This window comes from Nesoenas mayeri, assembly GCF_963082525.1.
Source record: "Nesoenas mayeri genome assembly, chromosome: 2".
Classification (NCBI taxonomy): Eukaryota; Metazoa; Chordata; class Aves; order Columbiformes; family Columbidae; genus Nesoenas; species Nesoenas mayeri.
The window spans coordinates 158,293,237-158,310,066 of NC_137543.1; the positions used below are offsets into that span (position 1 = coordinate 158,293,237).

General features: G+C 37.3%; 1 protein-coding gene across 1 annotated transcript in view; it reads right to left on the reverse strand.

Annotated features, from left to right (window-relative positions):
• Positions 1-6,509: 6,509 nt before the first annotated feature.
• Positions 6,510-16,830, reverse strand: part of LOC308053379 (sodium channel protein type 5 subunit alpha-like) — a gene marked incomplete at both ends in the record, with an annotated part of 38,150 nt that continues 27,829 nt past the window's right edge. The window contains 6 exons of the mRNA XM_080364229.1: positions 6,510-7,660; positions 8,736-9,000; positions 9,774-9,874; positions 11,859-12,000; positions 12,949-13,002; positions 13,918-14,172. Of these exons, the coding sequence (XP_080220355.1) occupies positions 6,510-7,660; positions 8,736-9,000; positions 9,774-9,874; positions 11,859-12,000; positions 12,949-13,002; positions 13,918-14,172 (1,968 nt within the window). The remainder of the gene's footprint in view (positions 7,661-8,735; positions 9,001-9,773; positions 9,875-11,858; positions 12,001-12,948; positions 13,003-13,917; positions 14,173-16,830) is intronic.

Here is a 16,830-nt window from a genome sequence, read left to right on the forward strand (position 1 = left end):
ACAAGAAAGTGCAGCTTCCACTGGCTTCATCCATACTTCTACATTAACACTCTTTCCTGCCTGGATTGTTTGGGTGTTTGTCATCTGGATTAAGGGCTATTTGTTAAAAGATTAGCCCACTACTCAGGCAAAATTAGGATACCTTAACTATTACTCAGTGTATTCGATATTCTCACAGCCATTGGATGTTCTGTCTTTTACACAGCTGGCAGACAAAACAATGTATAGGATGAATCTGAAGTTAAGCAGGGTGGACATAATGGACATAAGCACAAGTTTTAAATTGAATGGGATGTCAGAGAGCCTGAGCAATGAGCGATGGGCACCACATAAGTGGAGGGAGGAACAAAATGCTGTTCTCCAAAGGTGCTGTGGTGGGTTTTGTTGCTGCTATTTGGATTAATACTTACTGTTGTTTCATTGAAAGGGGGGAGAAATTTTCTACAGATGGGCAGAGGAAGCAGCAGCTGGAAGTATTTTGGTGGATTCCTGTGTGCAGATATCGTAGAATCTCTCTTTTTACGCAAACACGGATTTCTGCTGCAGCAGTTAGAAGCTTTGCCTGTAGCTGCAGCAAACACAAGGACAACTTTCTATTTACCTTATTATGCTTGTGCTATTACTCCAGCCATAGGTAATTGAAGTAGTGGTATGAAATCTTTGCTGATGAATTCTGCAGAGCGTGCTAAGGCTGGTGGCATATTAGGAGCACTATTAAAATACTCTCCCCAGTTATACTCAATTCGACTCAAGAAGGGTATACATATATAAAATTTACATAAGTGTTGATCTTTCTCGTGACTACTGTAATTTACCTTTGAGCATAAATTCTACCCAATGTTTGGGCAGCAAGGTAGCGTGGCTGTTGTCTTAATCTAACCTATGAATCTATAACTTTTAAATGCTCCTGCATAAGCCCGTGTTCCCTGGAACCTGGAGAGAAGAGGAAACTGCATTGCCTTCAACCTGCCCAGAGCCGTAGCAACTCTGCATTAAGGTAATTACTATTATCAAAAATCATCTTGGCATGTCTTACCTTAGCTTCATGGAGCCACAAAGCAGATAACTGCAACAGATTTGCCCAAACAGCTATATTTTCCTGAGGGGTTGCCAAAACATATCTATTACTCTTTCAAAAGTCTCTATAAATCGATAAAACCACTTACTGGGTTGATGCCTTCACATCATTTCTGTGGGAGGGCAAAGAGCCGAAACTTGTGCCACCACATTCAGCTCTGAAACCACTTAATATCTTTATCCAAATATTTATAATGGACGGGGGTACTGGAGAAACTTTCAGAAAGAAATTTGACATGATGTTGTAGAGGTTACAGAGGACTCATCCTTTGGTTCCCAGGGGTGGACAGATAAGAAATCTCTTGTTAATTTGCACTAATTTGTACAGAGAGTCTAGAACTGCATATCTGAAATAATACTGATTGGTATGGACTCAGACTCCCAGATAATACAAATGCAACCAATGATAGGACAAGGGGCAATGGGTATAAACTGGAACACAAAAGCTTCCACTTAAATTTGAGAAGGAACTTCTTCTCAGTGAGGGTGGCAGAGCCTGGCCCAGGCTGCCCAGGGGGTTGTGGAGTCTCCTTCTCTGCAGACATTCCAACCCGCCTGGACACCTCCCTGTGTAACCTCATCTGGGTGTTCCTGCTCCATGGGGGGGTTGCACTGGATGAGCTTTCCAGGTCCCTTCCAATCCCTGACATTCTGTGATTCTGTGTGATTCTGTGGCTGTTGATTAATGTGGATAAGTCCTGTTTAGCCATAATTTTTCTGTTTGAAAAATGTGTGGCTACTGTCATAGAACCATAGAGTAATTTAGATTGGAAGGGACCTCTGAAGTTCAACTAACTGAACTCAGGGCAGATTCACCTTCAAAGGTAGATCCAAGTTTGGAGCTAGATCAGGCTGGTCAGTGTCTTGTCCAGTCAAGTTCTGAATTTGTCCAAGGACAAAAATGCCACAACACCACTTGGTGATTTGTTCCAAAGTTTATCCACCCTCACTGTGGATTTTTTCCTAATGTCTAATCCTAATTTCCTTCTTGGAACTTGTGCCTGTTGACTCTTATCTGTATCTGTACATCTGAGTTCGGCTCTCATATCTCTATAGCCACTCATTGAGTAGTTGCAGCCAACACTTTCAACTTTTCTTCTTAACACTGAACAAATCAATCTTTCAGCTTTCCCTAGGAAGTCATGTGCTCCGATATCTTGATGGCCCTACACTCGACTTCCTCTAATATATTTTTTGTTTTGAGGAACCCAAAACTGGACAATACTTCAGTTGCATTAATTTGCAACAGACATGGAATTTGATTCTTAATCATTTATGACTACCATGGTAGTGGAGCACGAGAAAGCTGTGATGGAATTAGTAGAACCTGAGACAAACTGGGATAGTGTGTGCCAGACTGAGGATGAAGTCAGAATTTTCCTTCTCTTCGAAGTATCAGAAATATTGGACATTTTGCCTTCCAGCGTAGATCGAATCAAGCAGTTTGCTGGGAACTGCTTATGTATTTGTTAGGAATACAGACCTCTATGATACTGGTGGAGTCTTTTTTTATGCTATAGTTTTCACTTTGGGAACTAAAATCTTCTGTTTGTTATGTGGCCAGGGAAAGCATAATGGATGCTATCCTCAGCCTTCCTAGATTTAGCAGGCAATATGTGATTCCTGAAGTGTGTGTTCAACATACCAGATAGTCCTTTCTCATTCAAAGTTCATCTCTTCTCCCCGTCCATTTCCATTATCTTTTCCTGAACTACTCTTTACTGTTCAAGGTTTCTTTTGTACCAGCTGCTACCAAACAATCAATCTGACCTTTAAGTTGTACCATTTCTTGTTCTTCTAATCTCTCATCTTGCTAGAAATTGATGACACTTAGGGATACCAAAGGGGAAGGACCATTATGCTGCTATCTCGTTAGTTATCACAATCTCTGGCATTTTCTTACCTTTGTCTTGCATCTGTGATGAGATACTGTGATAAGTGAATTGGCTAATGGGATTACTGATAGCCTATTTTTACTTTCCTGTTACATTTCTGTATTATTCTTGGTGTTGAGGAAGTGCAACCTGGGTGAAGACTTTCTTATAATGCTACTAAAAATATTAATAACTATGAATTTGTGTTAGTGAAGGGTTTGGAGGGGAAGCCATATGAGGAGTGGCTAAATTCACTTGCTCTGTACAGCCTGGAGGAGACTGAGGGGAGAGCTCATGGCGGCTCCAGCTCCTCTTTAGTGACCACTGACAGAACCCGAGGGAATGGCAGGAAGATGTGCCAGAGAAGGTTTAGGTTGGACATTAGGAAAAGATTCTTCACCCAGAGGGTGCTGGACACTGAACAGGCTCCCCAGGGAGGTGTCACAGCCCCAAGCCTGACAGTGTTCAAGAAGAGACTGGACAACGTCCTCAGACACATGGTGTGAACTGTGGGGTTGTCATATACAGGGACAGGAGTTGGACTCGATGATCCTTGTGAGTCCCTTCCAACTCAGGACATTCTGTGATTCTATGACTGTGTTCCTAGCATTCCTGACCACATCTCGTGAAGTTCACACATGTTTAGGCAGTTTTATCTGGAGGAACTCACAGTTCTGGATACCAGAATTATCAAAAACTCTCGCCTGTTCACTGCTATTAACTCACCACCATATACAGTCTTCTTAAGACACTCCACATTGCCTCAGCAGCTGAATTGGCTTTTGGGCAATTCTTGCATGAAAAACCTCCAACAACTGGGTATCATCATTCCCATTTCAACCCTCCAATAGTCAGCTAAGGCTGCTTTAATGCTTAAGCAATATTAAAAAATTGGTCAGACTTTTAAATTCCCACTGTGGTGAATCCAGATTCTTTTATATGTTTCTGGGGCAAAATAATCACTAATGTGTCTGTGGCAGGTGTGATTTTGTCCAAAATCTTGTCCAAAATTACTGCCGCTACAATGGGAATGAAGTGTTTACCTTTGAAGTATTTATAATTCCGGACCACAGCACAGGACCTGCTGTTGCAGTCAAACGACATCGTTTCAAATAGTAAAGATCAGATTAATTTAAAAATACCCTGGCATTTTGTTACATATTATTAGTGTTCAACATTTTAAATATTTATTTTATTTATTTTATTATTATTTTATTGTTTTATTTATTTCCTTCTTATTTTTTATTTTTAATTAGTGTTTATCATTTTCTCATATGGTTCTTCCAGTCTTTCTTTTCTTTTCCAAAGCATAAGAACTAAGCACTCTTACGTCTTTCCTAACAAACATTTTCTGCTACATTCCTATAGAGTTATACTTGCAACTACCCCTCTGGAAGCTGCAGAGAATAAGGTCTGTCACTCTGGTGTATGTATAAACCAGAACAGTCAGTGAACAAGCACCTGCTGAAAACTGTGGTTAGATTGAGAGCCTGGAAAAAAAACCAAAGTTATTTACAATTAATTTAATACCCCCAGGCTGATGTGTACAAGTTCGACATCTGTTTCACTTACTGGCCATATTCTAAAACACAGTAAATGCTGCCATCTAATGGCATCTGATCAATGAGCAAAATCTCTCGGCCCATTCCACCTCACAGCGAACAGAATAAAGAGTTTCACCTCAAAAGCATCACTGTGCACCATAGGCATGAAATCCACCCAAGATGGACAAGGAGAAGGTCTCAAGCAAACAAACCCAGCAAGCCTCTCTGTGTCCCTGCCCGGTGCTGCTGACACCAATTGCACATTTCTGAGTTATCCTTCTTTGTCAACCTTTTTCTGAACAGAAGCTGGTTGTGGAAGTAATAAAGCTAATTCAAAACACCCTGTACTCTAACTCTCAGCTTTCATGTGCCTTTATTTGTCCTACAAACAGCTTAGCTTTGACTATATCTGTCATATTTTAATAGTATTTAACAAGGGAAGTGTCGCGGTTGAGACAGACAAACGACATAGACCAAGTTCTTCCAGGATGAAAGTAGTAGATGCCATTTATTGCCACAAGTGCATTTTTATACAGTTTTACCAATTCATGTGTCTCTTCACTATTGGTGACAAGTTACAGCAGTAACATCTCGTTGGCTCTTTTTGCTATCATCAATGTTACTCTTCTACTCCCTTCTCTCTCAGGGTACATCCTTAACATCTCCAGATACTCCTTTACTCCCATCTTTCTCATGGGTAGGCCTTCATATCTTCAAGGCTAATTTCTGTTGCCATGCCCTCCGTCAGGGAATCCACGGACCCACCATCGTCCCCCACAGGGAAGTAACAGTAAAAATTGAAAAATTACCTTATTGTTCCTGCTATTCTTGGCATGAAAATGCTAAATCTTCTCTCATTCCCTAAAAAAAAAAAACATTTTGAGTTTTCTTGTCCTAATTGTTAGCTATTTTTGGAAAACTATATTACTGTGGCTCTACCTCTCTTATAACAGATTATTCCTTTTATTAAACTGAAACCGAAGATCACACAGACAAAACAGACAAAAACACGTTAAGCATTTGAGCTATTTATTGAAGAATCTAAAAAATTCCTATTTCGTTAGTAGTTCTGAGGCCACCGTGAAACTTCATCTGACCAACTTAAACTGCCCAAACCTAGTAAAAGTAATATCAATACACATTGTTCATACATGTTTGTTGTTTTGTTTTCAGAACCAATGAAATAAATACTTCCTCTAACTCTAATAAATGTTGGCTCATAAGATATACCATGAGCTCCTTTTCTTACTATGATATTTGAATGAAGTATAATGATGAAATTTTATATACAAGAATACTTAAGATTTTCTGGAAACCATACCTCTTACATAGCACCCTTTGATTTTGGTAACTGTTATTATCCCAATTTTCATACACCGAATGATATAACAAACAAATTAAATACAGCTTTCAAGCACAGAAACCCAAGGATCATATGTTAAATCCATCTAGATGCAAGTGTAAAGACATCTCAAAAATTCTTAAGCATAAACAAATCCATCTGAAGGCACTAGGAAGAAAATAGTTCCAAAAAACCATAGAAATTAGTGGCTGATTATACTCAAGTGTCTTAAGAGAGTTTTTTTACAGAAAATCTAGTAATTATTTAATTTTGCTACAACAACCAGTTTTTGAAACCAGGCTTTATCTTTAAAAAGATATACATTGTTCCACAGCCTGTTTGCTTATAAATCATAGTACAGTTTAAACTGATCTTTTACAGATTTCTTTTGTAAACACAGAAATATGAACCAATGCAAAACAAACCTAAATACTCCAGTCGCTGAGGGAAAACATAAACCTATTGTTTTGATTTTCCTCTAATATTCATGACATAGTTGTTAAAATCTTAAATATTTTAAGAAGCATTTACAAAATTGAAGAGTCACAAAAGGGTCTAAAAGGGTCATCATTATTCTATATATAGAGTATTATGCTTTGGGATCAAAACAGTTTCTCTATCTCAAAATAACTGGTATTACTTTAATAAAAAATGCTGCAGCCTGGGGCAAGCTTATGTGTCCACATTATCACTATCTGTTTTAGCAATACCATCATAAAATAAAGGGAGAGATATAGAAGATACAGTCAGTGATTTATCAAGCTTCCTACCATTGTTTTCATTAAGCATCGATGAAATAAGCCTTTCCTTCTCATGTATTTCTTCTTCAAAGACAGCACTGTTACAATGGTTGTGACGGTATAAGACTGATTTAGTTTTAAAAGAACGCTGCATCAAATACCTCCTGAAGGCCCTCTGGATAACAAGAGCAGATACCTCTTCTTGTTTTCTTTTAAGGGTAGTGGTAATCGGCTTGTAAGAAACTTTAGATGGATTGGCAGCCATAAATTTTTCTTCCATGTGTATCTCAAGACCACCCATATCTCCAGATTCTCCCAAGACCCTTTTAGTGAAAGCAAGCAAGATATCCAAGCAGTGGATCTTATCTCCACTAACCATAGGGAGGTCCATGGATATGAGCTGGATTTTATTAGGCTTTGGAATGCGTAAGGGTTCTGCCAGAGCATCTGCGAAGTCTGAAAGAGCAGAATATTCAATAAACTGTGTTGCCTGAGGATCAAAATTTCCCCAGGTCTCATAAAACATATCAAAGTCATCCTCACAAAGTGGATCTGTGCTCTCTTCAGTGGCAACGCTGAAGTTCTCTAAAATGACAGCTATGTACATATTTACAACAATGAGAAAGGATATAATGACATAGCTTACAAAAAATAAAATACCAACCGCCTTGTTTGTGCAAGTATTTCTCTCCTCATTTGTTATATTTAAGTTGGGAGCACATGAATTAGAACTTCTTAACAGAGGCACCAGAAGACCATCCCAGCCAGCTGATGTTGTAATTTGGAAGAGACAAAGCATGCTGCTATCAAAGGTTTGAAAGTTAAAAAGGTTATCAATCCCACCTTCCCAGGCAACACAGGCAAAGTTTGTCATGCCCACAATGGCAAAAATGAACATAACCAGGAAAAGCAAAAGACCGATGTTGAACAGAGCAGGAAGAGACATCAGTAACGCAAAAAGAAGAGTTCTAATTCCTCTAGCTTTTCGAATTAATCTCAGGATTCGGCCAATTCGTGCCAAACGAAATATTCTCAAAATTGTAGGAGAGAATGAAGTCTGAAAGGCTTCAGAAAGTCCAATACCTTTGAAATGGAGAAGAAAATAAAATGTCGTCAAGCCATATCAGTGAAATTCCCTATTTATGTCAATTTTGCTATTAATACATTCTGTGCTTCAGATGTTGAAAGTAATGTTGATCATATTACATCGTTTTCAACAAAAACATTATCATCAATACTTCGATTGCTTACAAAAGAGCTTAGGAAAAGAAAGACAAATTGGAATACATTTAAATATTAAAGAGGCATCACAATTATGTATCGTTTGGAAACTGCATTCTCTCAGATTTCTCTAATTCAGGGGGTGGAATTAGGCATTAATCAAGTACTTTAAAAATTCCTTTTAAATCTGATCACCTCCTGTGTTGGAAGGTATGGGGCTTTCTCTTTATTCTATGATATAACCTGAGCCTGAGTAGGAAGGACAGATCAAATAAACTGTACAAGAAACTAAAGCTAATATGACCTTTTGTAGAGGAAACGATAAGCATCTAGTCTTACTTGAAAAGCAAAACAAAACCAAGCCAGTTTTAATAAGACTTTTCAGTCAGAAATAGCAGCCCACATTTAGAATGGTGCTGAGCAATTAAATTTTCCTGAGCTTTCTGAATCAGCCCTCAGGATCTGCCTTCTTAAAAGAAAGCCCTGGAAAATGAAATAAATCCTTCCAATTTTTCATATGAATGTATGTGTGAATATTTGAATGTATGTGTGGATATATGAATGTGAAAACAACATTTAATGTGATTACATGTAAATTGAAAGCATAAAAACATTATGACAACAGTTTACGTACGATAACTTAGAAAACATGTTACTGCATTAAATTCCTGTTATGCTAATTACTTGATAAAACTCATACTTTAAAAAAATGAAAACTATGAAATCTACCCATTTACCTTTTGGTGTTTTGCAAAAATATAAGGTATAACAAAAATGTATCCATTCAAGAGTAATCCCTTAGCATATACCTTGAAAAAAAAGTACAATGGATCTGGAATTTGTACATCAGATATATATATAAGTAGTTATTTCACACTGAAATTTGGCTTAGTATTGGTAAGTCATAGTACCTGATGTAATAATGATTTATACTTACTAGCTAGTGAAAGGACCACAACAGCTAAATCAAATAAGTTCCAGCCACTGGTGAAGAAGTAATGTCTTAAGGCTAGTATTTTTATGACACATTCCCCAGTAAATACCGCCACAAAGAAAAAGTTGATTTTATTAAGAACATCCTTGATGCCATCCTGGTTACTTTCTGCCGTCATAACGACCATATTTAGACAGATTAATGTCACAACAGTAACGTCAAAGGCTCTGTGCGATACTATGTCAAAGAGTAATCCCTGGAACATATTCTGTGGAGAGAACAAGAAGAACTGCTTAATGCTACTTCTAAGACTCAGGATACATTAAAATATTAATCAGTAATTTGTGCGTAGAAAGAAAATTTAAGAGAATATGGATTTAACAATAAGCTACTAGAAGCATTTTTGGTTGATTCCTTCAGACCTTCAAAACAAACGTTCAATACTTGGCTAAGTATTTTCAGGTATCATGCAATGGCATTTCATTATACAGCAGGAAAACATTCAGAGTACATTGTGGTTGCTCTTTCAATAGAAATACTTATTGAAGCAAACACTTTAGGATAAGCGATTCTAATTAAAATGTCTTAAGCAAGAAAAACTCTAAATAGTTGCTATGTGAAGCCAGGACTGGAATGAAATTTAAGAATTATAAGAAATAAAGCATGAGATTATTATAAAGTAAATAGCCAGGGGACATGTACTACTCGCTATTCATTCTCACCTGCAATAATCCAATTAGTTGCAGAAGCAATATCATGCAACTTAAGTAACCATGTTATGAATAGCAAATATTTAACGAACCTTTAGAAATAGGTTGTATATTTGAATAACTGATAAATACTGTGTAAATTCCCTTAAATTAATGCCCACAAAAAAATATGGCATTAGATGAAATGAAGAAAAAGAGAGTAAAATGCAAATACTACAGTGAATGAGGAAGGTTTTAATGTGGAAGTTTATTTCCATATGCCTGGCTACTGAATTTAAATACGGTCATCATCTTTTTGTCTTCCATCATATTCTACTTAAGATGGTCTCACCGATGGTCTTGGGATGGGTTTTTGAGGTTTCTTGGATCCCAGTTTTTTTAGAGCGTTGTAGTATTTTTTCTGTTCCTCAGTCAGAAATAGATCTTTTCCACCTAAGTAAAGAGAAAAGATACTGTTGTTCAGCTGAAGTGTAAGCTGTCAACCAGATAAATACCAACAAGTTTATGTAAAGGAAGTATGTTACAGCTGTTGTGAGCGGAATCTAAGAGAGCACAGAGACAAAATGTGTCTTCAGCATTTCTCCTTTGCCCCTTGTTCTTTGAAAAGATGTACTGCAAAAAGCTGATCAGAGTTTGATCGTGGAAGTTTAGTCTAGGCAGCATTCCTGAGTCTGTTTCCTCAAATGTGAGGGACTTTCTGAAATTTTAAAAATCTATTTCATATTTTTAAAATGACATAAGACTCATCAACAAGTAATATACTTTCCATCTATATTTTTGGGAAAGGTAGGAACAGAAGTATATTGCTGGGCTAGCAAGTAAATGGACGGCTATGAATAAGCACTTTGGGACCAAGTTCTGCAAGGGGCTTCCTGATAAAAAATTTCTGGTACTCATCTTATTACTACGTACAGCTCTGGTATTATCTAGCAATTATTTTGAACCAAGTATTCAGGGGAAGCCACTTTCCATAAAAGCACTGACTGATTAGCATTTTGTAAAACAAATATAGAACAATGTTCAGTAGGGCATGTGAACTTCGAATAATTCTGGCAAGGCCTCTGAAAATTCAGTTTAACTTCACTATATGGAATCTTGATGAAAATCCCCAAAAAGCAGCAAAGAAATGAAAAAGAAAAAAATGCCCACTGATAGAATGTACTGAGGAAAATTGTTATGTCCACATCAACTTCTAGTGAGTGTTCAGACTCATAAGATGCTTAACCAGTGTTGTTTCTGTCTGTTGGGATTGTTGTAACTGGGACTTTGTCAGAAAAGGAAATTATTACAGTGAAGTTGGACTGTTGTTCCTCATCCTACATATCCTTTCTGTCTTCAGATGCAGAGAGCAGAAGGATTTCTTGGTTGTTGTCTATCTCTACCAAGGGCAGAAATTCTTTGATATTTGGTGTATAATTCAGCCTGTGGAAAGAATAAATGTCTCCTGTACAGATTTTGTCTTCCAAATGTGAATGTTGAAATTGTAAACCTCCTATAGGGGTCTGCTTTTGTGTCATATTTGCTTATTTGTTTCGAGACCTCCAAGTGGATTAATTGACTCAGTTTGCCCTGATATTATGGATAATTTAATCCCCTAAATCAATCAAGGAGAGAACTCAACAAATAAACTTAGCACAAAGGAGCCAAACTAACCTAGGGAAGGCTGACTGTTGTTTCCTTTGGTTGTAGCATTTTCTGTTCTAAGATTTTTTTGCTTCCATTTCTTACTGAATAAAAATAACAGGGAATCTAAGAACTATGAATTGAAAACTGGAAGCAGTCAGTGCTTTGTGGGCTTTAAGAAGCCTTTAAATTTCTAGACAACCTTTTCTTGGGGCCATGGCTTGGATCTTAGTGCAGAAAGTTTTAAAAACCCCAGTAAATTAATCTGTAGAGTTACTTCATTGAAGACAGAATTTTCTAAATGTAGCTACTATTAGAAGTTCTGACTAACAAGACATTTTGAAGTTTCTTTAGCAGGAAAGCAGGGGTTACTTCTCCCATGAGCAATAGTGTTTCTTGATTTTCCTTGTTGCGTTTGTTAGGTGTTTACTCTCAGCAAAAATTCCTCCTCTGTTCTCCAAAGCAAATCTTCAGAGCAGAAAACAAGAATTCCACTCTCCTGAAGCAAAGTCTGTATAACTTTTTTTAGCGTTTCTTTTTTCCAAAACTACCAACTCCTTGTCTTCCTACTTGGAACAAATTAAGGACCTGGCATGAAAATAGAATTTCCAGGTAAACTACTAAAAGCTTTGAGGAAAAGGGGACTTCTGTTTTCAAAACTTAGTATGTAAATGTTATTTGAAGTTTCTCCAGTAAAATAGTTATCTGAAAATGTTAGACATCTAGATGTCAAAGTAGCATTCATTTCATCAAGTTGGGATTATGAGAGAATCTGAATTAGCACATGAAGTACTTATCTTTTTCCTTTGTTGGTTAAAATTGCTGATAACCACTCCAATGAAAAGGTTCAGCATGAAGAAAGATCCAAAAATAATGAAAATCACAAAATACGTGTACATGGCTAAGAAGGCTTCGAACTTTGGCTGTTCATTTATCTGTTAAAAAAATCAAACCAGAAAAAAATAACATTAGTAAAAATCAGATAATCATAGCTTTACCATTTCCAATTTATAATAACAAATAATTTTCTTTTTAGAAGGGATAAATTATAAAGCCTTTCTTCAGATGTGCGAGTAGAACAAACTGTCTTTTTCATTCTTGTAACGGTTCATAAAGATAATTTCTAACAAATATAAATAGCCAAATCCAGCTCTAGCAAATTCTTAAGTAACAGATAAACAGTTCAAATCAGAAGTAACACTGTGAATGCCTAAATTAGACAAATAACGCAGACTAAATGTAATGGTGAACAATCATCCCCTTGCATGTTACCCCAGAAGAGACATAGTATTAAAAGTCCAGCTCACCACAATCAGGTACACAAGGAACGATCCTTTTAATTGGCAGCTATTTCACTGCATTCAAGAGTGCAGTGCTTGAATAAGTAAGTAAAATGCAAAGCAAATTAAACACAGAAAAGTTGAAACACACTGTGCTTGTGAGAGGGTGAGAAACAACCCATGGAAATGGGGAAGAAATAGAAAGAAATTCAAATATCGGGAAAAAACCTCCAGAAATAACTGCTAAAGATGCATGCTGTTTTAATGCTATTGTACACATTTAAAAAAGATGGAAATTCGCTTCAGAGACACAGTCCCTCCAAGACCTTCAGAACTCTGTTCCCAAAACAGACTTGTCCAAAATTTGCAATATCTTTCCCTCTGAATTCTTGACATAGTAGTTTTTTGTTTGGTGTCACTCCATTTTGATCAGTTTTCTTTTCCCTTATTACCGGATATTTGGTACTCCAAGGATTATTGTTTCACTACGTAGTTTGAAGGATTCATCCACTTATATTTTTGACTTGTTACTGCAAATATAGCTGAAAAATGAATTGTATGGATAGAAAAGGAAAGAAGGAAAGGGAAAAAAATGTGACGTACCTCTCGTGAATCCACTGCTGCATACATAATATCCATCCAACCTTTAAACGTTGCCTGAAAGAAATTGTTTATTAAGGTTATTGGCACTAGAATTAGAATAAATAATAAGAATTTTTAAAAAATAAAGCTAATATAAATGCAAGAAGAGTTGTGGAAACTGAGCAATGTGCTATAAAAAATGTTCCTCACTTCCTAAGGTCTGCTTGGAAATGTAATTCACTGGAGTTCATTAAAAGAATAAAATAAGTATTTCCTGAAAAGGAAAAAAAAAATGCAATGAATCCTGTAAAATGTGTTTTAATGTTAACTCTTTTCAAATTGAAATTTTGTAAACTCTCTTCTTTTTGACAAAGCTGTAAAAGTTTCAGCTTAACTGGCAGATTTATCCTAAAAGGATAAAAGTAATTTCTAAGAAAACAGCAGACAATTCTTTCCAGCAATTTTTAGCAACTCTGCAGAATCAAAAAACACTTTGGAGGGTACAGGGCAAAGAATTTAATCTAGAAGAAGAGATGTGGATAATGACAACTTTTAAAAATGCCTTTCTCTCCTTTGTTGTGGTGTTAGGGGGATGAATAAATTAGCATCCCAATACTTCATGACGTATTATAATATAGACATATAAATAAACTGCTTCTTGCTTTTTCTTTCTCATCCACTCAGAAGTAACTTTTGCTAAAGAAAATTAAAATAACTTTAAATCAAATAAGATGTGGACTATTTCAAGCTTCGTATGTTAATCAAAATTAAAGCAAAACTGAAAAGCCATGAACCACCATGCTTGATTTTAACACACAGTTGCATATGTTAAAGCATTCTTTAGGAGGAACTGAGCAGCTTAAAGATAAGAGCTAAAAAAACCCCCAGATTTCATTGAGATAAACAGAAGTGTAGTGTTGTCTCATGGCTGGACTGCTCAACACATTTCCTTTAAGAAGACAAAACTGAGCATGTTTTTGCTTAACTTACCACTTGAAGAAGAGCCAAGTATCCCATCCCAACATTATCAAAGTTTACATCATTATTTGTCCATGTTCCATTATACAAAAAACAATCCGTGATGTTATCAATGTCACTGATATTTCCTTTCTCGAGTGTGCATTTTGAAAATTTTTTTCCAAATAATTGTACTCCTGCAATGTTAAATAGGAGCCAGAAGACAATACAGACGAGCAAAACATTCAAGATTGAGGGGATAGCTCCCAAGAGTGCATTCACAACAACCTTAAACAAATGAAATGAATGAAAAGAATTAATTATTGCCATTCGTTAGAACATCTTCCCAGAAAAACAGTTATTATTTCTTCTTCTCTATCTTTTGCAGATTTTCACCTATAGAAAACTAGTAGATAACAAATCTAAAGCCGCCTTAGGCCCAACTTAAAGCTTGTCTTAACATGTAATTCTGTGGCATCTATCTTGCCTTTTTGAGGAAGAAAGTAAAACAGATAGCAACAGAATTATTCTTGAGTAAAAGAAATACATGAAACAAGATTATGAGTCTGTAGTAACTATGGGATCTAAAAATCGGTTATATGGCAATGGGTTTTATGATCTACATTTGCTATATCGTAAATAATCCTCCATTTTATATTGCAAGGGTTTTGTAAGAGAACAACATCTTGCTCTCCATAACAAAATGAACCAAATAACCACTGGCAACTGACTGCACACAGTAGATGAAGTAGAGAAGTTTGGGTTCCAGAAGACCAAGCTGTTTTGGTCAGCAGTGTTCCTTCATTTAGGCTTCCTTGAGGACAAGGTGAGTGCAAACCCATGATGAGCACTAAATGGTACCAGTGAAAATAGGACTCCAGCTTTTGGTGTCTGCACTGGTGACATCTAGGGACCTGACAAGCGGTGATAAGATGTCATATTCATGAATCCAGCACATTGATGCTGACAGGCAGGACCACGCTTGTTGCCAGTGTGAATTTGAGGACTATTCTCTATTTCTTTTCATCATCTTTCTCCACTTTCTCATGGGGCATAGTGAAAAACCTCTCTGGAAATGTTTGCCTGCTGTCATCATGAGAAAATTCTGAGCTTTTTATCCTGGCCTTGGATACTAGAAACACACAGAATGAAGCACACTGGAAGACACCTCAGAAGATCAGCTGTTCCAACATAGACCAAGTTGCTTGGTGTCTCGTCCAGTCAAGTTCTGAATTTTCTTACAGTTGTTAATTAAGCCATTAAGCGGTATTGCTCCTAGGACTGACCTCTGAGCCACCAGTAACCAGCTGCCAGTTGAACTTTATCCTGATGGTCTCCGCACATTGAACCTGGTAGTTCAACCCATCTTTTGCCTAGTTCACCTATCCAAACCAGATTTATATTGGAGACCACAGATGGCTCTTCCCTCCCTCAGGCATCTCAACATAGAAGATGATCAGGTTTAAAAGGCAAAAATTGCTCTTGCTAAATTCATGCTGGCTGTTTCTAACTGATTCATTCTAGTCCTTCATGGCTTCCAAGACGATTTGCTCCATATCTGTCCCGGAACTTCAAGTTAGTATCTCATCACATTCTATGATCTAACACAGGTTAGATGATTTGCATGATACAATTTTTTTTATTTCTCCCCACTGACTTTAAAGATTCCAGATACTTTGCTCAGAACAGCTTTTAAAATTGAGTTAGAAGAATCCCCTCTCTTATTAAGAAAATCACACCCTATTAAAGGATTGTTGTCATTCAGATCCACCCTGGAGAGTCTGAAATGTGGCCCATGCCCTTGTCTAAATAACTGGCAAATTGAGCTGATATAAGCACATCAGCCTAAAGAATGGGGATTATGAAAAGAATTTACAAAAAGTGAAGGTTCCACCGAAGCAATGAATTAGTGGTTCAATTCTTCCAGGTCCCAACTTCTTGCCTCAGGCAATGAAAATAAATTTAGAAAGGACCATGGTTACTACGCTTCTTACATCATGGAGACTGATAAACTACAGCTTTTACAGTACAGGTTTCTTCCTCACGTTACAGTTTATTTTCTGTAATAATGATAGATATAGCTTCTTTTCTACTGACAAGTAATTAAAATGTTTCCTATTTTTTTCAAGCCTTTTCATGTTTTCAGAAAATTTTGCCACATAGACTGGAAGGAATTTTTCCATGTCCAGGATAAACCAAAGGATAACTTTAAGAAAAGTACAAGTCAAAAAAACAGTCCTTGTTCTGCAAATTGCACCGAACATGGAAATATGTTCCAGTGTTCACATTACTATAGGTAATAATTCCTCGTGGCAGCACATTATAATGAAATATCCTTATTTCATTTGTATTTATACATTTCTGTGAAACTGTATAACAAGGGCAAGTGTAGAGTCTTGCATCTGGGTAGGAACAAACCCAGGTTCCAGTATAAGTTGGGGAATAACCTGTTAGAGAGCAGTGTAGGTGAAAGGGACCTGGGGATCCTGGGGACAGCAGGATGACCATGAGCCAGCACTGGGCCCTTGTGGCCAGGAAGGCCAACAGTACCTGGGGTGGGTTAGAAGGGGGTGGTCAGTAGGTCAGAGAGGTTCTCCTGCCCCTCTGCTCTGCCCTGGGGAGACCACACCTGGAATCTTGTGTCCAGTTGTGGCCCCTCAGTTCCAGCAGGACAGGGAACTGCTGGAGAGAGTCCAGCGCAGGGCAACAAAGATGCTGAAGGGAGTGGAGCATCTCCCGTGTGAGGAAAGGCTGAGGGAGCTCTGGAGCTTGGAGAAGAGAAGACTGAGGGGTGACCTCATTAATGTTTATAAATATGTAAAGACTGAGTGTCAGGAGGATGGAGCCAGGCCCTTCTCAGTGACAACCAATGACAGGACAAGGGGTAATGGGTTCAAACTGGAACACAAGAGGTTCCACTTAAATTTGAGAAGAAACTTCTTCTCA